We start from the raw sequence: 23969 nt of genomic DNA on the forward strand, positions 1-23969 counted from the left end.
GTCGAGACCCCGCCGGCCCCACGCGCTGCGCGGGGAGTCAGCTCCAGGGTCCCTAGGTTGGAGTGCGCGGGCTCGGGGTCTCCGCGTTCGCGCAGTGCCCGGAGCAGCCGTCAGCAGAGGTTCGAGGCACGCGGCCTCTCCGAAACGCTCAGACACGGCCCCTTGGCGCTATGAATGGCGGAGCCGGAGCCCTGCACCTCTGGGAGCGGTCGGTGTCTCTCGGCCCGAACCTCTCCCGCTCGCCGAGCCCCATGCTTTCCAGTTACTTAGTTACTAAAAAAAAGAGAAAAGAAAGTCAGGCTTGAAAGCGAGTCCCCAGGTTCCGGCAGCTATGTGTCATTTGTGACCCCACGAGGTTTTACATTGTCCGTGACGCGAGCTAGTGTCTTTCATCCGAAATCACACGACCACGCAGAGACGCCTTGCAAAGGCGGCGGTGGCGGGGAGCCAGCACGTGCGCCTGGCCGTCCGGGCCCTTGGGTGTCTGCACGGCTGTCCCTGCATCCTTCCGGTCAGCAGCAAGGGCACCCAGGCCACCGCGGTTTTTAAGGGTCCCCTAATGAGCGGCAGAGCTAGCATGTGGGCTGTCTGCGAAAACGGCTGTCGCGAGTGAGGACACCTTGTCCTTGTCAACGCCAGGAAAGCCTGGAGACAGACGGAGACATCGGGGAAGAATTTTCTTTCATATTTGCGTTTCAGGGGGAGGGGAGGGTGTTGGCTTGAAGTCCGCGGAGGTGTACTATTAATAGTTCGCTTTCCCGAGGCAAGATGGTGACTTTATACAGTGCTTTGGCCATGCACGGTGCTTTCATTTGCTACCCTCGCGGTAGCGGTTCTCTGCGCTCTGTTACTCGTCCCTGCAGTAGGCGAAAACGGGGCTCAGGGACGTTTCGGGTGGGAAGATCAACAGCTGGCTAATAAGCTAGGGTCAAGCCTAGCTCCTGGGGTTTAATTCGATTTTTTTTTTTTAACACGAGTGAAGTTTCTAGAAACAAGTCCGATTTCAGGAAGCGTGCCATGCGCCTCCACTTGGGTTTCCTGTAGTGTTGGCAGTCAGCTTTCACACTCGAGCCTGCAGTCTTAGTTTAACCAAGGCATGAGTTCAACCCTGCACTTTGCATTTTGCATCTGGTGTAATTCATCTCTGAACTGCACACAGCGTTTTGAGTCATTGAGCTACTGGGGACTAGAACTGAGGCCTAAACCACTGGTTTGGGGTATTCCACTCCACAGCAGCAACTAGAGAATGACAGTCTGTTCCTGGTCACGCAGAACAGATGCTAGGCATTAAGAGTGTTCGCTAATAAGCGGGATGCCTGAGAGCCTGTGCGTTTAAAGGTCCCACCATGATGGCTGTCCTCTCTCTTCCTCCTCAAACGGCCGGGATCTCAGACAGCCCGAGATCATCAAACCACGTTCGGGGACAGGGGACAGCAGTTGGGGTCTAGGACTTCCGAGAAATATGATGAAGGTTTTGAGTGTCAGCACATGCTGAGAACAGTGCTGAGTGCTCCGCCCGTGTTACCTCGTTTATTGTCACCTCAAACCTGAGAAACTGGCCCCCCACTTTATATGGAGAAGTAACCTGGACACGAAGTCAGGTCATGGAATGTGGGATTTAAACTCAGCCTGTCCTGTCTGTCCCCCCAAAACATTGGCTTTTCCGCCATGGCAGGCACTGCCCTTGGTGTAAAGGGAAGCTTAGACTGGAGTCTCCTAACCTTTAAGGCTGTGGGGCGGGCCCTGGTCTGGGATTTCGGCCACACCAATCTTTCCGTCCTACCCTTACTGTAGCAGTGTGGGGTAGAAAGAGCAAGACTTTGGACCCAGATCTGAATTAAAATTCAAACCATGTAGTAGTGATGGTGGAGATAATGTCTTTGTTTCTCTTTCTGTAAAACTGCAGAGTTGTTAAGGATTAAATGAAATAACTCTCTAAAAGGTCAGCTATCTTTACAGTCCTTATTTCCTGGAATTCTGAAGTCTGTAAGAACTAGAGTCTTTTTTTTTAGATTGTCTGAATGCCTGTACAGCAGCCAGAGAAAGTACACCCCATGGGGTGTGGTCCCAAGGCAATCTCACAGCTATCTGAAGTCCATAAAATGTTAAGAATCTCCCCTTTCCCTTAACATTCAAAGCTAGTGTGATAAGAAAGGTGAGATTGAGAAACAGGCTGTGGGCTCCATTTATGTTGTGGCGTGGGTGCAGGTAGGATTCAGTCCGGGGGAAGAAGTCATGTCTCAGCCACTGGTTAGGGTTATGAGCCTGCCAGAGAGGGGGAAACAACCTGAAGGGACTCCAGAGTAAGAGTCAGCCAGCCAAGGCTTTCCAGGTTGATTGCTTTGCAGAATCATTACTGGTGATTACTGAAAGACTATTAAGGTACTGTTCACTGAAGAAACTTCTAAATTATCTCAGTTGTCATAATCTATTAGGTAACATGGCAATGCCAAATTGATCAGCCTTTGACCTTTTTTTTCCAAAACATTTCCGGTTTACAATTTAATTGGATCATTTGTCTCAGTATTACCCGGTACAGGGCTAGCCCATAGTGTGGTAGTTAAAGCAACTGGACCCCAAGTGCCCCATAGCGCTGTTCAAGTCCCAGACCTAGTAGCTTGAAAACCACACTGGATACGTGTGTGTGTACGCCCAAAAGGAGAAACAGAGAGGAGATTGTGGTCTGACCACCCCCTGTGGGCGATGCTTTCTCATTTTTTGTCTTTGGTGAGCTCACATGCCCTCTAGCAAAATTTTTTAAAAATAGAATTATTTAATTTTATTTATTCATTCATTTATTTTAATTTGACCAGAGAGAGACAGAAAGAAAGAGTGAGAAAGCAAGCTGCCAGGTCCAGGACTCAAACCGTGGTCAGCCATGTGGGAGTGTCCAGCACCTTAACCACCATGCTACCCGCTGGTCCCACAATTTTTTTTTTTATTACATGTATCACATTAATAAGTACGCAGTTTTAAAAATTAACTCAATATCAAACAGGAATGATGAATTTATGTATCTTCAAAATCTCAGATTTTAAAAGCAACCTTTCTTGGAACCAGTGACATGACTAAAAGATGCAGTGCACGCTCTGCTTGCGCAGGGACTTGGTGTACTGCATTTCATCGGGAATTTGAAAACGAATGACTCAAGCTGTTATTCATATTTTCTCACTGCAACCGGATATGTTACTGGAGTTAGGGAAGAGCATACCTTCAAATATCCAGTGCCTTTGTGTCCTATATATTGTCCCCCCACCAGGTTACATGTCTTACGTCACCCTCGCCCCTAGAATAATGTTCATTGGTGTTAGAGTTTTTTTCCATTGGTGATATTTTGGGGGTTTTGAGAAATTTTTGTAGAAGACACCTGCGCTTGCCAGAGAGACAAGTAGAAAGTGAAAACTCACCCCTGGCGGGGGTGGGGTGGGGGATATGACCACAACGCAGAACCTTCTCTAGTCTTGGGATTTTGAGCATTCATGCACATGTGCTGCTGAGCTTGAGTTTCAAACCACTGGGACTTGAACCATGGTTGATCATGTGGGAGTCCAACGCCTTAACCACTACACCACCTGCTGGTCCCCGTTGGCGTTTTATTAAATGGCTTATTTGCAGAGCAACATTCTAAACCCTTAACATATAATCTCCTAAGTGATCCTCACTACAACTGTTTTTTTGGCAGATCTTTTTGGGTTCAGATAAGGAAATTAAGGCTCAGATCAAGTCATTTGTTTATGATCCCTAGCTGAACCTGAATTTTTCAAAATCAGAAATATTTCATTACACAGTTTATGATTTTAACTCAGGCTAGATTGCTTTTTACTTTAAAATTCCTTTTCTTCTAAGAGAGTTTTGCTATAGGGCATGTGTGCTCACCAGAGGAACAGACAGAAACTGAGAAATCACCGCCTGGGGGGATGGCCACAGCACAGTCCCTTCTCCACTCTCTCAGAATTTGGGGTCCATGAGCCTGGTGTGAGTTCAAGCCTCTGAGTCTAGGACTTGAACCTCTGTCTACCATGCAGGAGTCCAGCCACACAGCCATTATGCCAACTGCTGACCCCTAAAGGGAATTTAAGGGTGTCGCTGGACTCCCATGTAGCGGACCGTTTGAGTCCTGGACCTGGAGGCTTAAACTCAGGCCAGGCATGTGTGCGTGTGTGCCCAAGATCCTGAGAGGATAAGAGAGGAGAAGGGATTGCGGCTCGCCCCTGGGGGTGATTTCTCACTTTCTGTCTCTGTCTCTCTCTGTCTTTCTGGCAAGCACAAATGTCCTATAGCAAAAATCTCTCAAAAAAAAAAAATTCCTTTTAAAAGTCACCCCGTTTTAGCCCCTGTACTGTGGAGAGGAGGTGTTGTACAAATTGTGCTCCTTATGTTTTACTAATTGAACTCATCAGAGCTGCTCAGGAGTAAGTAGCAAAACTGAATTTCCTTGTTTTGTAACTTTTCTGTACAGCAAAGGCAACAAAAACAAGATACAAAAAAAGAACAAGAGAAACAGGAAGTCAGCCTCAAATTATTATAAACAATTACTTCTACAAGGACTACCCAGAAGTGGTTGAGATCTGTACACATTTTGATAGGTCCTTATATATTTTTTTAAAGAATTATTTAATTTTATTCATTCATTTATCTGACAGAGACGCAGAGAGACAGAGGGGAAGTGAGAAAGCAAACCACCAGGCCTGGGACTCGAACCATGGTCAGCCTGTAAGAATGTCCATTGCCTTAACCACGCCACCTCCTGGTCCCGCCCTTATCATTTTAGGAGCATCAGCTGTACCCACTCAATGCAGCTTATAGTTTTTGTCTCTCCGAAGACCTGACATTAAATTTCTTCACCTTGATGTGTTCAAGATGTTCTGTTCTTAACAGTCAACAAGAATTACATACAAATTTCAAGCCTGTCATTACTTCACCACATGAAAAACATCCCAGGCAGTCACGAGGGTGGGGATGCTGTCCTTACGTGCAGAACCAGGGGACACTGAAGCGTGGACTTAACTGTAGTAAGTGTGTCCCAGCATGGGTGAGAGCTTTAGGGTACAGAAGAAAGCAGGGGAAAAGGAGGACATCCACAGTTTAGGATGGGGCTCAAGAGGTCCAGGAGTGGCCATGGCGACTACTCAGGCTCTGAGAGTTCTCGTGTCTACGAGCAGAGCAAGGGTTGGAATCCTGACCCTGCTGTGGGCTTTGCCTCGCCAAGCCTTGGTTTGTTTGCTCCTAATGTGACCATACCAGGCTGATGTGACTGGATGGAGACGTCAGCATAATAGTTCAGTAGGTGAGGATAACTCTATTCCTACTAGATAAGGGTACTTCAAGAAGTTTGTGGGGGGACCAGCAGTTAGCATAATGGCTACATCACTGGACTTCCAAGTAGTTGACTGCAGTTCGAGTCCTGGACCCGGTGGCTTAAACTCATGCAGGGTGCATGTGCATGTGTGCCCAAGATCCCGAGAGGAGAATGAAGGAGAAGGGATTGTGGCATGGCCATGCCCCCTCCCCGGGGGGGTGATTTCTCGCTTTCTGTCTCTGTCTCTGTCTGTCTGACAAGCGAATGCACCCTATAGTAAAAACCTCTAAAAAAAAAAAGTTTGTGGGAAAATGAAATAACGAGTTTATTTTGGTACCAAAATATTTTGAAATTCATGCTTTTTTTTTTTTTTTTTTGAGAGGTGAGAGGTTTTTGCTGTAGGGTGCCGTGCGCTCACCAGAAAGACAGAGACAGAAAGTGAGAAATCACCCCCAAGGGGGATGGCCATGCCGCAATTCCCTCTCCTCCATTTTCCTCTCGTGATCTTGGGCACGCACGCACATGCACCCAAAATTGAGTTTAAGCCACCGGGTCCAGGAATTGAACCACGGTCAGCTACATGGGAGCCCAGTGACATAGCCATTACGCCAACTGCTCGTCCCATCCATGCAGTTTGTTTATGAAACACATTTTCCATGAATCTTTTCTGCTTTTTTATGTTTTTGTTTATTCCATGAGTGAGAGAGCACGAGAGAGAGAGAGACAGCACTCCTAAGAAGGTTCCAGTGGGACCAGCAGTTGGCGTAATGGCTATGTCGCTGGATTCCCATGTAGTCAACCACGGTTCGCATCCCGGACCCGGTGGCTTACAACTCACGCTGGGTGCATGTGCGTGCCCAAGATCCCGAGAGAAGGGATTGCGGCATGGCATCCCCCTGGGGGGTGATTTCTCGCTTTCTGTCTCTGTCTCTGTCTGTCTGGCGAGTGCACGTGCCCTATAGCAAAAACCTCTCCAAAAAAAAAAAAAAGAGGGTTCCAGTGCCTCAGCCCATTCCCAGCTTCTGGCCAGCCCCAGGTCAGGGGCATGCATACGCTCTGCTTACTGGGGTAGGTCTTTGGACTTGAACCAGGAACCGTCCCACCTGGGAGTGCCTCAGAGCAGCATGCAGTACCGCTGGCCTTTCCTGAACTTTTTGGAAACGCCTGACGGGGTGGTGGGCTTCTGTGAGGTTTTTTTGCAAATATATTTTAATCTCCATACATACCTGTCTGTCAGCCCTTCTCGAACCCCTCAGTGTGTGCTTTTCTGTTGACACTTCAATCTGGACCCCGCATGCTTGCTCAGCAGTTACTACTTGTTCACTTCGCCCAAGGCCTCCAGGGCAGGAGCTCATACCTCTTGACATCTGCTGTCTACTTACCCTTCACAAGTACTCGGAGTGTCTGACCGAAGCCAATACAGAGCTCGCGTTCAGGCTCCGTTCCTCTGTTTCTTTTGGCAGCAGCCGATAAACAGATTTCCAGTGCGCTTTCGTCTCTCCGACAGTACCACCTTCTTTATTTTTTAATTGCTGATACAGAAGCATCGATAATAAATATTTGGTCTTTGTGATATTCGAACACAGTCCCAATTACAAGGCAACTTAGAAGTTAAAATTGAAATATAAACAGCTTAACACCAGAAATGAAGCAAAATCATGTGTCTTTTGCAACATGAATTCTGAAATTGTTTTTATACAGTATAATAGCAAAAGCATCAGTTTCATTATTTCATAAATTGAAGTTTGGTTTATATATTTTATTGAAATGGTTACTCTCTAAACATCCACATTATACCACCTGTATCTGCTTCCTACAACCCTTTTCTAATACCACTTGGTTATCTTATCCCCTATTTGCATTAGGTGAAAGGATCACATTTATTTGACCTGTAAAGCCAGCAGAGAATGGTTTGTGACTCCAGTTTTATCCTGAACCCATCATCTCTAAACCCAAACACCTGACTCAAAGCAGAGTGCGCTCACTACTAAAATCTCAGCGCCTTACCTCTCAGACCCTTCCACTGTTTGCATTTCTTGGCGCTTAGTGTAATCTGTCCTTTGTATTTGTTGCGGGTTTTCATTGTGAGTGGATTTATTTCCAAAACGATTGGGATATTTAGTTGACATTTCAGTCTTCTGACAACTAGCATCTTTAAAGAATGCTGAGAGGGCTGATGCCTGCTGTCCACCGCATACCCCGGGGCAGGTTTAAAGGTAGATAAGAACAGACTGCACCTAGCTGGCTCAGGAATGTTCTCTAGGAATGAGGTTCTGGGAACTGCATAGCAGAAATGATAGGTTGCCCGATGTCACAATCCCCGGAGAGTAAGCCAGTAAAGGGTTTTCTCTCTCACAGTGAGACAGTGTTGGTATAAAAAGCATTGCCATTGTCAGTCCTTTTCAATAAATAGCAGACATTCTTGAGATGCTTGCTCAGTGTTTGTTATTATCCACTTTTTGAAAAGAAGACTCAAATCTTCCACCTAAGGATAAGCTCCTAGGGAAGGGCTTTAGAAGGAAAAGCATTTGCACATATGGGGACACTGGTGAGGAATGGAAAAAAAAAAAAAAAAAGGTGCAGAATTCCCGATCAGCCTTTCCCTTTTAGACATCTGACTCTCATTTTAGAAGCAATCCTTCATCACCTTATTCAACATTATTTTGTCTTTCGTCCAGCCTACTTTAAAAAAAAATTTTGCCAGAGGGCACAGGTCCTGGGGGATGGGGTGGGTAGAAAGTGAGAAATCAGCCCCCATGGGGATGGCCAGGCCACAGAGGCATCGCTGTCTCTCCTGTTGGGATCTGGGGCACACATACATGGACGCCCATTGTGTTTTTCAGGCTGCCGAGTCTGGGATTTGAACCACACGGTTGACCATGCAGGGTCCGGGCGCTTTAACCACCATGCCACTGGCTGCCCCTTGTAATACGTACTCTGCTCTACCAATGGTGATCAAGCTGGTGTTCGTGTTGGGTTCCTTGAAGAGCTATTTCATTTGTGCTGTAGGTATCAGAGTTACCAAGATGATTCAAAACTAGGTTACTGTATTTGAGGCTGCTGCTTTTTATTCCTCAGACACCTCTCCACACATGGCCTTTTGAAGGGGCTACCCTGGTTAATCCTATCTGCTAATCCCTCCCAAGAGGCTGACAGCTGAAACGTGAAGGGGCACTAGCCCAGCCCTCCCCTGCCACCAGCTGGTTATTCTCACCGTCTTTCCCCTGAATATCAGTTCCCTGTCCTCCCAGCCCAGAGTTTGACCCCCCTGGAGCCTGAGGCTGGGAAAATACTGCATTTCTCTGTTTCAGCCTCTCAGGAGGTAAGTTATGGGGCCTACTATGTCTTTAGGAAACAGTGGCGATCCCTGATCATCTTAATAATTCCAGGCCTAGGATCACTGAAAGTCCCATGTTCACGTGCTTCTAAAAATGAAAGCAAGCTCCAAGTTCGCTCCATCCTAGACTTCCTTACGTCATTCCCGGACCTCTGAAGAGAAAACTGATCCAATCTCCCTTTCTAGTCCCGCCAGGCTTGAAACTCTGGTCTCACCTGTCCTCACAAAGAGACTGTAATGTATGTCAGGTGACCTTCTAGTGTCCCTAATCTTTTTTTCTAGAAGATGTCTTTCTAAGGACAGTGTTAAATGACATGTGAATATTTTCGTCCTCCAGAGGTACCCACCGGGGAAACCTCAGCGTGGTGGATTGGAGGGGCGACCTCAGCTGTCCAGCGTCGGGACAGATGTGCATCAGCAGTCTGAGTGCTCTCAGGGTGGAAAGCTGCGCTCCATCCCTTTTTGCGTTGTTAGACTCCCTTTTTAGCTCTTATTTGGGGACTCCTACTTAAGCATGAGGTTGAGTGGGAGAAATCCGTTCTTCTCCCTCTCCCACTATTTCAGCGTCCCTTGAAATTAATACCTAAACTGTAAGACAGGCAGTCAAGTGGGCATGGAAGAGACCGTTTCCTTTTCTGGAGTTCCTCGAAGGGGCAGCCGCAGCCGGGTGTGGTGCAGACGTTAGAGTAAGGCTGTGGGTTCTGCTTGACCATTGAAAACTCACGGTATCCAGTAAGTTTGCAGAAATGCATAGAAAACACGAGCAACACCTCATTTCTTCCTGACAGCGATGACTCAAAGCATAGTACAAAACACCTGAGGCGGGAAGTGAGGATTTCACCACGCCTTCCCCAGCCCGTCCCAGGTCCTCTCAGCAAACAGGTTTGATCCGGCCTTCGCGCTGGGCCTGAAGGCACGGGAGGTCCTGCTCGGAGACGGTCCGCCCCTTCCCCTGGTGGGTGGTGCCGCCAGAGAGGGTGCTCTCCCGCTGGTTCGTGCAAAGCTCCGTGCTACTGAGGGGACCTCTCTGGTTGAGGGTAGGGGGCGTGTGGCTGGCGACAGCTCCAGTGACTCGGGGAGCGCGGGAATCGGGTCCGCTCAGCCTCAGACGGTCTGGAAGGCTCTGCTCTGGCTGGGGACCACGCTGGGCGCGGCTCTGGCTTTGGTCAAGGTGGCGTGGTGCGCCCTCTTCGGCTCGGCGCCTCTCCCCTCGGGCCCCAGCCGGCTGCAGGGCTGCTGGGCAGGGGCCGGGGGCGCCGCCTCGGTGGACAGAGTCCGCTGGCTGTTGGCCGTGGAGCGCGTGGAGGAGGACCCGGAGCGGGAGCTGCGCGAGCCCGAGGAGGAGGAGCTGGGCTTCACCAGGCGGGCCTTCGGGGCCTCCGCGTCTTCTCTGGGGAGGAAAGACAGCAAAGGAAAGGTGTTTTTTGTTTTGTTTTGTTTTTTGAGAGGTTTTGCCTACGGGGCGCGTGCGCTTGCCAGGAAGACAGAGAACGAGAAATCACCCCCCAGGGGGGGATGGCCACACCACAATCCCTTCTCCTCCTTTCTCTTCTTGGGATCTTGGGCACGCACACACGTGCCTGGCGTGATTTTAAGCCACCGGGGCTGGGACTCGAACCATGGGGGGCTATATGGGAGTCCAGCAACATAGCCATTATGCCAACTGCTGGTCCCAAGGCTATAACCCATTTTTTGAGAATCTCAGAATCTCCAGATTGTGAGTCTCTGTCTACCTAAACCTTTCATGGCCCAGATGCTATACCCATTCTTCTTTTTTTTTTAAAGAATTATTGTATTTAGCTTTATTTATTTATGTATTTATTTATTTTATTTATTTTAACTGGACCAGAGAGAAACAGAGAGTGAGAAAGCAAGCTGCCAGGTCTGGGACTCCACCCTCAGTCGGCCGTGTGGGAGTCCAGCGCCCTTCACCACCACCACCACCAGCCCTGCTATACCCATTCTTCTATGCTCCTTATAAGCGGGAGCGAATTCGAAGTGGAGTTGAACTTTGTTGAGGGTGGACAGTTCCAGATGAAGTCTGGGCAATCCAGAGCTTCGGCTCTCAGGCTGGAACTCCCCCTCGCCAGAACAATATGCTAGCAGATTCGTGGTTCTGAGGGAACTCGGACTTTTTTATTTCTGTTCACTATGGAGCGGGCTCTAGAAAGGAAGTCAGTAGACGTGGGTTTGGGGAGGCGTACCGAATTTCGTTGGGTCTCTCTTCTTCCTCGTATCTTTCTTTGCCTTTCTTTCGGATTAGCAGCCACACCAAGAGGAAGATCAGCAGGGCTCCAGCCACGATGCCTGTCACGGCTCCTGCCACCGTGCCAACGCTCTGCACATCTGTTTCTCAGAAGCACAAGCACAGACAACACCAAGCCATGAGCTGGGAAGTACAGGGACTCAAAACCACAAGCCAGACAGGCTGAGAGTCTCCAGGCCTTCACTCTGTCTCCCTGAGGGTGCCCCAGTTCCCTTTCTTGGTGTATGACCATCCCACTTCATGTTTCTGCGATTCACCAGTGGAGCAGCTGGCCCCGACCTCAGTGAAAAAGTATGGGTTGGTTCAGTTCAGGTGATGAAACTGGGGCAGGGGCCAGCAGGTGGCGAGGGGGTTAAGGCACTGGACACCCACATGGCTGACAGCGGTTCGAGTCCCAGACCGAGCAGCTTGCTTTCTCATTCTCCCTTTTTTCCCCTCTCTCTGTCTTTCTCTGGTCAAGTTGAAAAATAATAAAATTAAATAGATAATTTTTAAAAATAAAAAAACGGGGCTGGGAGAATTACTGTATCAGTTTCAAAGATTTTGCAACATTAACAGGATAATATTTAGGCAGTCCTTCGGTCTAACAGATTTCCCTGTGTTCTCTAAATTTCCCCTGTCCTGTCAGCAAAATAAAAAGGACTTCCTCCTTTTTATTTAACATGTTAGGCGCTGGTTGGGATTTGCCAAGTTGCTTCTAGAAATTGAGAAGTCAAGGTAAATGATTTGCACAGCAGTAACTCACACTCCTACACCCACACACCAGCTGTTTATTAAGTGCCTGTACTGGGCAGGCGCAGAGTGGGCACTGGTGAACACAGACGAGGTCTCTGCGTTCGTGGCGTTTACATTCTAGAAGGGGGAAAACAGGTAACAAGTAAATGGAGACAATTTTAGATGATGGGTAAGTTCTCTGAAGGCTAAAGGGGACGAATGATGTTTCAGAGGTGATGGAGGACGGGTGACCAGGACTCCGGAAAGAGAGCACCCAAGGTTAGGTATACACGGGAAATGAGACTGTCTCGCGATGGGTGGGAACAAGCATTCCCACCAAAGGGATGTCAGCGTGACGAGTGTGAATGGGGGACGTCGCTTGGACAAGAAGAGACTGGCTCATTTAGGGTTTTTTCTAAAATCTGCTATAGGGTGCATGTACTCGCCAGAGAGGGAACGTGAGAAGGCACCTCCAGGGGAGTGGCCATGCCACAGTCCCTTCTCCTCCTCCTTTTTTAAGATTTTTTTTTTTTTTAGAGAGGTTTTTGCTGTAGGGAGCATGCACTCACCAGAAAGAGAGAGACAGAGAGACAGAAATTGAGAAATCACCCCCCAGGGGGGATGGCCACGCTGCAATCCTTTCTCCTCCATTCTCCTCTCGGGATCTTGGGCACGCACGCACACGCAGCTGGAGTCAGTTTAAGTCACCGGGTCTGCGACTCGAACTGTGGTTGACTACATGGGAGTCCAGTGACATAGCCATCATGCCAACTGTTGGTCCTCCCTTCTCCTTCATTTCTCCTCTTGGGGACTTGGGCACACATGCACATGTACCCTGCATGTGTTTCAAGCTGTTGGGGTCTGGGACTTGAACCGTGTAATTAGCTATGTTGGATCTAGCAGCCTTTACCACACCTCTAGCTGGCCCCATGGTTGGAGAGCAAGGTGAGAATAACGTGATTGATGTCGTATCTGAGCGAGCACACACGGCTGCTCTAGGGAAGGCGGCTTGCGCATGGGTGGGTGACAAAGCAGGACGCCAGTTGGGAGCCTTCTCTCAATAGAAGCAGGACCGTGGAGTGGGCCCGCGATGGGGGTAATGCTTGAGGGCACTTTCAAAAGCTTGTGGGAGAATGGAATTAAAGTACAGTTTGTTGGGCACAGCAGGAGTGGTTAAAGCACTGGACTATCATGTGGCCAACCACAGTTCGAGTCCTGGACCTGGTGGCTTGAAAATCACACCGATCACATGTGTGTGCATGCCCAAAATCCCGAGAGGAGAATGGAGTGGAAGGGACTGCAGGATGGCCATCCTCCCGGGGGTGATTCTTCATTTTCTCTTTCTCTGTCTCTATCACTCCGCGAGCACACGTACTCTGTGCCAAAAATATCTCCCTCTCAAAAAAGGTACAGGTTTATTTTGGTGCAAAAAATTTAAAATCCGTGCGTTTATTTTCATAATGTCCTCTTATAGCCTTTTTGTGCATAGAAACAAGTAAATAGATGGGGCCAGCAGGTGGTATGGTGGTTAAGGAGGCTGGGCTTCCATGTGGCTGACCACGGTTCTAGTCCCAGACCTGGCAGCTTGCTTTCTCTGTCTCTGGTCAACTTAAAAAAAAAAAAAATTAAATAATGACAATGAATAAAATGAAGTAATATTATTCAAAAAAAAAGAGAAGTAAATAGATATTGCTTATATTTTGGAAGTATAATCCAAAATCATGCTGTTTATTGTTTTCTTGTTGTCTATGAAAACTAAATGATCTCTGGGACCAGCAGTTAGTGTAATGGCTATGTCTCTGGATTCCCATGTAGTCAACCGCAGTTCGAGTCCTGGACCTGGTGGCTTAGACTCACGCTGTGCGCGTGTGCATACGTGCCCAAGATCCTGAGCGGAGAATGGAGAAGGGACTGCAGTGTGGCCATCCCCCCGGGGGGGGGGGGGGGGGTGATTTCTTGCTTTCTGTCTGTCTCTCTTTGTCTTTCTGGCAAGCACACATGCCCTATAGCAAAAACCTCTCAAAAAAAACCCCCAAAACTAAATGATCTCTTACCTTAAAATTTCACTTTTAAAGAAATTAAATTTATTTCTGGTCTCAAAGGAATGATATTTATTCTATCTAAACCATTTTAATTAGGAAATTCTGTTTCCCCTGTTGTCCCACCCCCAACACATAATCTAGACAGATTGTCTATCGTTACAAATTTAAGTCAGTGGGCCAGCTGGCGGCATGATGTTAAGGTGACTGGATCCCTTGTGGCTGGCTGTATGGTTCAAGCCCTGGACCTGGCAGCGTGAAAACAAACCAGGTTCAAGCCTGTGCCCCAAACCCTAAAAGGACAGAGACATAAAGGAGAAGGGATTGTGGGTGACCATCCTCCATGTAGAGTGATTTCTCACTTTTCCTCTCTTTCTGTCTCTGGGGAGCACATGTGTCCTTGGGCAAAATTCTAAAAATAAATAAGTAAGTAAATTGAAGTTGCTTTTAGTTTTTCATAATTAAAAATCATCTCTCGGGACCAGCAGGTGGCGTGGTGGTTAAGGCACTGGAAACTCCCATATGGCCAACTACGGTTCGAGTCCCGGGCCTGGTGGCTTCCTTTCTCACTTTCCTTCTCTCTCTTTCCGTGTCTCTCTCTGGTCAAAATTTAAATAAATGAAGGAATAAATAAAAAAATTAAAAAAAAAAGAAATCATCTCTCATTATTCTCCATGTGTATATGCACACTTGTAGAACGTTTACAAAGCATCAACTCGCAGATGAATTGCCGGGTAACATGGAGTGCACCTCTCTGTAAAGCACACCTCTCTCTAAAGTGGCAGTATCTGCACACGATGGGGTACCGCGGAACAAGGGGGACGAGTGTGTTACGGCTACAAGCAACAGCAGTGACGAATCTCAAAGCCAATGTGTTGTGAAAGAAGCCAGACAGAAATGGAGTGATTCCATTTAGTTAAGGTTCTAAAAACAGGAAAAGATGCTGGCTACACGGGTAAGTTCACTTTGGAAACCTGCTGGAGTATACACTCAGCATTTAGGCACTGGCTCTTTTCCTTCAACATAGTTACTCCTCGAAAATCTATACATTAAATGAAGCCACCAATTCATACACGAGACAAAATAAAAAAAAACCCTGTTCCTTCAAGACTTTTCTAACAGTTGGCATTACACTATATTTATAAAAAATAATAATTTATTTAATGTTATGTATTCATTCATTTATTTTAATTTGACCAGAGAGAGAGAGAGGAAAAGTGAGAAAGCAAGCCACCAGGTCCGGTACTCGAACCGCAGTCGGCCATGTAGGAGTGTCCAGCATCTTAACCACCACGCCCCTGTTGGTCCTGGCATTACACTATATTTTTCGTATTGCTAGAGGACACACATGCTCGCCAGAGACAGGGAGAGAGAGCACATCCTCCTGTGGGACTTGGTCAGGGCCCAGCCCTCGCTGTCTCTTCGCCCTGTTAGGATGTGGGCGCACACGCGTGCACACACACACACACACACACACACACACCATGGTCTTCAAGCTTCCTGGGCTGGGACCCACACTGTAGTAGGGACGTGGGATCTGCCATCCAGGACACAGCACTCGACTGCTGTCCTCCAGAGCCTGCCTGGGACTTTAGTTTTTTAAGGTTTTTGCTATAGAGTGTGTGCACTTACCAGAGAGACAGAGAGAGAGAGAGACCAGCAGAGGTTACATCACTAGACTCCCGTGTAGTCGGCTGCAGTTCTGCAGTTCCAGTCCTGGGCCTGGCGGCTTAAACTCATGGCAGATGCGTGTGCTTGCATGCCCAAATCCCGAAAGGAGAACAGAGAAGGGACTGCAGTGTGGCCCTCCCCCCGAGGGACCATTTCTCACTTTCTGTCTCTCCAGAGAGCACACACGCTCTATATCACTAAATCTCTCAGAAGGGGGGGCAGGAGGGGGAAAGGGCCACCCTCTAGGAGGGATGGCCATGCCACTGTGCCTTCTCCTGTCTGCTTTCTGGAGTTGGGGCACAGAGATGCATACCCGGTGCGATTTCCAAGCTGCCAGTCCAAGACTTGAACCACACAGTCGGCTACGTGGGATCCAGGGCCTTAACCTCCACACCACTGACTGGCCTCCTGTATGCCAGTTTTTAACTTTACTGATCGGATAGCTTAAAAAGTGTAGTGTTTTTGAGGTCTCTAATATTTGTTATTGGCCATTTGTATTTCTTTTTCTGTGAACTGACTGCAACATTTGTAAAAAGAAAAAAAAATCTGAAACTTGAAAATAGGCAAAAGAAATACAGAGCTTGGCAATTTACAGTTCCACAGGGACAACTTGTAGCCTTCTATCCACGAGAGATGGAAACAGCTGCTCCCGTTAAATGGCTAACCCTACGAGTCAGCCTGTGAATCAGTCTGTGAGTTTATAAGACATTAACCGGCTTGATGTCTAATCCAGCAATCCTAAGTTTGTTAAATTATCTGTGTATCTGTACCTTCTCAAATGCTCTTTGGACCTGCTTGAATACCCTGCTCGCTCCCTCGTTCAATAATGAACTCAACAAAATCTTAAATTTGTCACAGTCAAGATTTTACTTGTTGAAAAATTATTCAAAATTATTCAACACCATCTTATGCCCGTTTGGCTGGGCTGTTTCTTACTGATTATTTGGAAGAGTTCTTTAGTATGTATTCCTATACTTTGGTTATTCAACTTTGCACTTTGGTAATTTGAAAAACATGCCCGCAAAGAGTTTGCTACCTCTCCCTTTGAGTGTGATCTGGACTTTAAGACTCACTTCTTTTTTATTTTTTTAAAGAAGTATTTTATTTACTTTTATTTATCTATCTATTTATTGATTTCAATTTGACCAGAGAGGATAGAGCGAGAAAGAGAGAGAAAGCCACCAGGTCTGGGACCCGAACCGTGGTTGGCTATGTGGGAGTCCAGCGCCCTTAAGCACCCCGCTTTCTGCCAGCCCTGGGTCTCACTTCTAATAAACAGAACACAGCAGATGCAGTGGCATGTCACAGCGGCATGTAGCAGCCAAGGCTTCACCATGTGAAGGCACTGCAGCCCTTTCTCTTAGATCTCAGATCTGTAAGACCTCAGGTCTTCCTTCTTTGTCCCTCCATATCTGAGATTGTTCACTCCGCAGGAAGCCGCAGATCTGTCCAGAGCCTTCTGTAGAGGCTGGATGCCACCAGCTGCGGCATGCCTGGCCCCTCCTCAGAGCCGCCCCTGCAGCACTGGTGAGCCTGACGTGACCACTGTGCTAGCTGACACCTGCTCACGCTCTCCAGAGGAAGGACCCTGAGCCAGACCTCCCAGCTCTGCCACGCTTTCCCCTCACAGAAGCTAACAGAATAAAGGTCGTTTCCAGTCACTAACTTGGGGGGTAATTTGTTACATAGAAATAGATCATAGAAATGAGTAATAGATACATACTCTCTCTTTTTTATTTTAATTTTTTAATTAATTAATTTTTTTTGAGATGTTTTTGCTATAGGGCCCGTGCACTCTCCAGGAAGACAGAGAGAGTCAGAAAGTGAGAAATCACCCCTTAGGGAGGATGGTCACACCACAATCCCTTCTCCTCCATTCTTCTCTCAGGATCTTGGGCATGCATGTACACGTGCCCAGTGTGAGTTTAAGCCACCGGGTCCAGGACTATGGTCAACTACATGGGAGTCCAGCGACATAGCCATTTTGCCAGCTGCTGGTTCCGCCTTTTTTTTTTTTTTTTTTTTTTTTTTTTTAATCCTCCACTTTTTTTTTTTTTTTTTTTTTTTAAGAGCTCACCTTACTGTGCTATTTATTTAGGCTGCCCTTGAACTTCCATACCCTCCCGCCTCAGCCTCCCAAGTAGCGAGGGCGAAGGTGAGCCACAGCAACTCTGTCTTCTAACCTGGTTTACCTTGTATTTTTCCCCTTCAAACTTTTACCTTTCCTAAAAAATGATGATCCTGGCCTACTGTTTATTACACTAAATGCATTCTAACACTGGTAAGCATGGCTCGAGAACATGAGCCAAAGTTCAAAAGTCTACAATGACCCCCATGGATTGGGAAAATTAATAATAATGATAATAGTGAATGCTATTGAACAGACACTACTGAACACAGGCTGTTTCTAGGGAGTGGTAACTGAATATATTAATTTACTTCATTTTCTTTCTTAAAAATTGCCAGAGGATATGTTTACTCCGCAGGGAGAGACAGAGAAACAGAGAAAGGGAGGGAGAAAGCACCTCTCCGTGGAGATATGGTTGTGCCACAATCCCTTCTCTCCCGTTTCTCTATTCTGTGGGGATTTGGGTGTGTGCACACGGGCCCAGTGTGTATTTCAAACTGCCGGGCTGGCATTCAATCCGTAGTCAACCGTGTGAGATTCATTTCCCTTAATTACTGGACCGTGAGGCCGGCCCTACTTAACGTTCACAACATCTCTGTGAGGCAGTTACTGTTACATGAGAACACATGGGGAGGTTAAGGAATGCGCCCACGGCACTGCATGGTTATCAGTACATACTAGCACGGTGGAGATGACCTTCTGGTTCCAGAGCTAATGTGCTTAGTCGGCTTGCTGCTCTCTCTCATCACACACACACAAACACGTGCACTCACGAACACTCGGGGGGGGGGGGTCCTCATCTACTTGCCCAGGATGGGAGGTGACAGAGGACTAGCTGGCTAGTTTTTTGTTTGGTTCATTTTTTTGGTAGAAGTTTTGCCTTAGGGCACATGTGCCTGGCAGAGGGACAGACACAGTGAGGGGGAAAGTGAGAAATTACCCTCCAAGGGGGATGGCCACACTGCAATCCCTTCTCCTCCATTCTCCTCTTGGGATTTTAGACACACATGCGCATGTGCCCAGCCTGAGCTTCAAGTCACTAGATCTGGGACTCGAACTGCGGTTGGCCATGTGAGAGTCCACAACATAACTGCAAAACCATCTGCTGGCTCCTTGGTTTTGTTTTTTTTTAGACTGGTATTTATTTGATCTCCTCTTGGGCATAGTCACTTGTAGGGGGCTGATTAATTCACTCGTAGGTACAGAATGAGCTAGAACTGTGAATTGGTCCTCACAACTATTGATTCGATTTTGGTAACACCACATCCTCTTTTTTTTGTTGTTTTGTTTTGTTTTGTTTTTAGAGGTTTTCACTATAGGGCGCGTGTGCTCGCCAGCCAGACAGAAAGAGACAGAGAGACAGAAAGCGAGAAATCACCCCCCATGGGGGATGGTCACGCCGCAATCCCTTCTCCTCCATTCTCCTCTCGGGATCTTGGGCACGCACGCACACACGCCCGGCGTGAGTTTTAAGCCACCAGGTCCAGGACACGAATTGCGGTCGACTACATGGGAGTCCAGCGACATAGCCATTACGCTAACTGCTGGTCCCAGCCATATCCTCTTTTGAAGCCATCACCTTCTCCTTACTCATCAGTAAAATGTCTAACACTGGACAGGACCAGCAGATGGTGTAATAGTTACATCACTGGACTCCCTCGTAGTTGACCGCAGTTCAAGTCCCAGACCAGCAGTTTCAAACTCACTCAGGGTGCGTGTGCATGCATGCCTAAAATCCTGAGAGGAGAATGGAGGAGAGAAGATTCCAGTGTGGTGATCCCCCTGGGGAGTGGTTTCTCACTTTCTGTCTCTGTCTATCTGATGAGCGTATGTTCCCAATAGCAAAAAAAGCGCCCCTGCCAAATTTTTCAAGTCTAACACTCAACCACAATGCAAAAAATGAATGGGTCAGACAGTGACATAGCAAAAAAGCACGATGCTCTGTGAAGCAACCCCATGTGGGAAGGTTCTCAGTTCAAGTCCACAGACCTCCTTGAGTAGGCCAGGTACGTGTGTGCCCAATGACCCGAGGCTAGCTGAAGCCCAGGGTGGATCACAGTGTCAGAACCCTTGTGGGGTGATCTGTATGTATGTGTGTCTTTCTATCAGAGCAACAGACACTTTAAGAGATAGTAACAAGTGGCTTTGGGTACTCACACTGCACGGTCACTCGCACCACACAGGTCTCCTTCCCAGCCTCGTTGCCTGCCGTGCATTGGTAGAGCCCGGAAGAGGACATGGTGAGGTTCTGCAGCAGGACGCGGCCGGGATTGTTGTAGTCTACATGAGCAGAAAGAAGAGAGGGGCCCTTAGAGATGACGTCTGTAGCTGGTGTTTACTGCACTGTGGACCTAGACTCGCTAGGACAGTCTGCTGAGGAGGGGACACGGGAAGAAAAGTTCTTTCCCAGGGCATCCTCGAAGGTTCCAAAGGCTGAACACTGGGCTGGCCCCACAGCTGGGCAGTTAAGGAAGGTGGATCCCTCACTGACCATGGTTTGAATCCCAGCCCCAGTGGCTTGAAAAACATGGCAAGTATTCATACGTGTCCCAAATCCCAAGAAGATGGAGAAATGGAGAAGGGATTGTGGCATGACTGTACCCCATTGTGGGGTGCTTCGTCACCCCACCTCCATCTCTCTCTCTCTCTCAGGTGAGCAATGAGCCCTCTGGCAATTGAAAAAAAAGATGAATATTTAAGGGTTCATCGAGAATAATGAAATATAACAGATATAGATAGTATATTTCTTCCTAATCTCTTTTTCGTAACCATTTGTGCATGCCACTTACAGAAAGAGAAGAAATTTTCTGTCATACTTTATGGGTCAAAAAATGGAAGTCCAGGGGCCAGCAGGTGGCGTGGTGGTTAAGGGTGCTGGATTCCCACATGGCCAACTGTGGTTCGAGTCCCAGACCTGGTGGCTTGCTCTCTCGCTTTGCCTCTCTTTCTCACTCTGTCCCTCTGTGGTCAAATTTTAATAAATAAAAGTCCAGAACGTTCAGCAGTGCATTCAAGGTCACACAGGGAGCTGCTGACAGAGCTGACGTAGAGCCGGCAGACAGAGCGCTGCCCAGCTGGCTCAGCACATGGGGACGGAGACTTACCGATCTTGGACCTGGGGGGCAGGCGTTCGTCCTCGCCCTCCTTCTCACGGACGCGCTGCCAGGAGTACGCGATGGGCTGTGTGCCCGAGGACGACTCGCACTGCAGAGCCAGGTCACTCCCCTCCGTCGGCTCTCCCTCCAGCTCGCACTTGGGCTTGGACGGCCTCACTGGCACATGGGAGAACGGAGAGGACGGTTACGGATCCCGACGCCAGGTTCACGGGAAACTGTCCTACAGCCACGTCCTCAGCCGCGCCTAGTGTCAACTACCGTGCTTTACAGCACACCCGTCTCTGCCCTGCACACGCACACGCACGCACACACACAGTGCCAGCCTCCAGCAGGGGTACTGCTGTCGCTTGTCAGGGGTACTGCTGTCGTCTGTCAGGGGCACTGCTGTTTGTCAGGGGTACTTGTTGTCGTTTGTCAGTGGTTGCTTCAGAAACTGCCTGATCACTGTCCCATGAAGAGACACATACTGGAAGTTTTAGGAAAACTGGAGTATCACTTTTACTGACACTAAAATGGGTAGAAGTTCATTCATTGGAAGCAATTATGTAGAACTTACTGTAGCTCTTGCTGTCCTCTAAAACAAAAAACAAAAAAACAAAAAACAAAAAACCAAAAAACCAAAAACAGAGGGACTGTGGTAGGCAGTTAGTTGTGAGCGGGCAGCCCTAAGAGAAAAGCGAAAGGCTCATCTAGCTTGGGGCACCAGGAGGGCGAGGCAATTTGCCATCTTCCTTCCTTGAGGCCTGAGGGAAGTACACAGGGATGATTCGTAGACTTTTCTCTTATCAAAAAGACCTAAGCAAGCGTTTTTGGTCAATGCCCCAATTCCTATTAGGGCGACGGACTCACTGGGTAGTCTAATTGGGGCAACCTGCAGGGGCGAAGACAGAGTATCTTGTTTTTCTGGGTCAGGTGTCAGACTTCTAATCCTCTTCTTCCTGTGATCCAATTTTTCCTAGGCAGATAAGGAGTGGTCATTGAAATGCTTGTATCCGCTGCTTACTTTCCTGGTGTAAATGGATGTAAATTTCTGTTACGAAAGGATAATTTTGTAGAGCTGATCCTTTGCATCACCTCTATATAGTCATTCTAAAATGTGCTGAAGAAGAGTATTTTTGGGTGTATGTTTTGGCCTCTTATAGCATATTTTCATGTTTATGACGCTTGCTTACACAGTTTGGCTAATCTTTCTATTACTCATCTTTTAAAACTGACTTGTAGGTGTTCTACTTCCTAGATTCTAATATTTTGTCAGTTACATGACTTCTCTTAATTTGCATATCAAATATTTTATTGTCTAGGTTTAAAAGTTTAATGTAGTTGAATATGTTGGTTTTGTTTCCCTTTTTCCTCTTGTTTGAGTTAGTAATATCTTAATTAGTACTAATTGCATACACACACACACACACACACACACACACACACACATGTAATAAAGTTTCTTTTTTTTGAGAGGTTTTTGCTATAGGGTGTGTGCACTCGCCAGAAAGACAGAGAGAGACAGGGAGACAGAATGCGAGAAATCACCCACCAGGGAGGATGGCCACGCCTCAATCCATTCTCTTCCATTCTCCTCTCTGGATCTTAGGCACGCACGCACACATGCCTGGCGTGAGTTTAAGCCACTGGATCCAGGACACGAACTGCAGTTGACTACAAGGGAGTCCAGTGACATAGCCATTACCCTAACTGCTGGTCCCACACACACACATTTTAATTTTTTTTTTTAAGAGAGTTTTTTGTTGTTGTTGTATGGCATGTGCGCTCACCAGAGAGACAGAGAGAGACAGAAAGACAGAGAAACAGAAAGTGAGAAATCACCCCCCAGGGGGATGGCCACACCACAATCTCTTCTCCTCCAGTCTCCTTCTGGGGTTTTGGGCACACATGCACATGCACCTGGTGTGATTTTTCAAGCCACCAGGTCTGGGACTCAAACTTCAGTCAGCCATTCATATTTTTAATTAGAGCATGTTTAAATTTTGGAATACACAACCATGAAAAAATGTGTACCTTCTCTTTCCGGGAACATGTCCATGTCCTCCCAAGGCACCGGGCCTGGGTAACACAAGTGGCAAGCATGAGGCTGGCCTCCCAGAGACAGCGAGGGCAGTGGCCCGGGCGCCCCTGCTTACCTAAGACCTTCAGGACGACGTGGCTCCACACGTAGCGCCCCGAGTTCTTCACCTTGCAGGTGTACCGGCCCTCGTCGCTGGGCTTCAGAGGCTCAATCTGCAGGGAGGCGTCCCCTGCCAGAAAGTTGGAAGCGAAGGCCACGCGGCCCTTCTGTTCCTCGGTCAGGTTGTTGTAGACATGGCGGCTGGAGTACGTGATCACCTGTGGGGCGGACCAACGCTGGGTCAGGCGTGTGGCTCCAGCTTCCTCTCCTGCTGGTGTCAAGAGGAGGGGAAGCATACTTCCAGTGGGACCCAGAGCCGTCCAGCCTAGGGCTGATTCTAGGGTCCAAGGGCCCTCTGTGCTAAATACGAGTTAGAAGTACATTTGCGAAGGCTCCGTGTTTCCTTTCTAAAGAATTATTTCTTTACTATTTAATTTATTCATTATTATTATTATTATTACTTGGTTTGACCAGAGAGAGAGAGGGAGAGCAAGAAAGCAAGCCACCAGGTTTGGGACTCAAACCACAGTCAGCCATGTGGGAGTCCAGTGCCCTAACCACCATGCCACAGCTTTGTGTTTCCTTTCAAGAAGAACACCACCTCATACTGTATAGTGTTTAACTTTTCAATTAATCATTTTGCCATAGGGTGCATGCACTCTCTGGAGAGAAACAGAGAGACGGAAAATGAGAAATCGCCCCCCACAAGTGGGAATGGCCGTGGTACAATCCCTTCTCTTCCATTCTCCTCCTGGGATTCTCGGCATGCACACATGCTTGCCTGGCATGATTTTCAAGCCTTTGGGGTTTGAGACTAGAACCATGGTCGGCCATGTGGGAGTCCAACACCTTAGCCACCATGCCACCTGCTGGCCCCTGTGCAGTCTTTAATTATAACATCCTAGTTTCATTAAATGTACAGAACCACTCCACTTTATGGGTAAGGAATTTCACATTTGAGTTACGTACTGTGGGCCACACAGCTAAGTCAAGGGAAAAAAAGTTACGAATGTGTAGCCCCAGTACAAAAAGTGTAGGAAATTTCTAGAAGGCTCTATGATAAATGGTATCATATATCACCCTAAGCAGAAGAGAACAAGGGGTAAGGATGGAGAGAAGACTTACCTTTTCTCTGCATACCCTTGCCTATCTGGCATTTTCTTTTCTCCTCCACTCCCTGAGAGAATTATTTATTTAATTTTATTTATTCTTAATTGTTATTAGTTTATTTCATTTTATTTATTATTATTTTAATTGGACCAGTGAAAGAGAGAGAGAGT

General features: G+C 47.6%; 1 protein-coding gene across 1 annotated transcript in view; it reads right to left on the minus strand.

Annotated features, from left to right (window-relative positions):
- Nucleotides 1-8145: 8145 nt before the first annotated feature.
- The window catches only part of CLMP (CXADR like cell adhesion molecule), a 129378-nt gene continuing 113554 nt past the window's right edge, over nucleotides 8146-23969 (minus strand). Inside the window, exons 3-7 of the mRNA XM_006148809.3 lie at nucleotides 22706-22907; nucleotides 20559-20726; nucleotides 19612-19734; nucleotides 10841-10982; nucleotides 8146-10026 (exon numbers count right to left, since the gene is read on the minus strand). Of these exons, the coding sequence (XP_006148871.1) occupies nucleotides 9741-10026; nucleotides 10841-10982; nucleotides 19612-19734; nucleotides 20559-20726; nucleotides 22706-22907 (921 nt within the window). The 3' untranslated portion in view covers nucleotides 8146-9740. The remainder of the gene's footprint in view (nucleotides 10027-10840; nucleotides 10983-19611; nucleotides 19735-20558; nucleotides 20727-22705; nucleotides 22908-23969) is intronic.

Source organism: Tupaia chinensis, unplaced genomic scaffold (genome assembly GCF_000334495.1).
Source record: "Tupaia chinensis unplaced genomic scaffold, TupChi_1.0 Scaffold000247_1, whole genome shotgun sequence".
NCBI classification, from domain to species: Eukaryota; Metazoa; Chordata; class Mammalia; order Scandentia; family Tupaiidae; genus Tupaia; species Tupaia belangeri.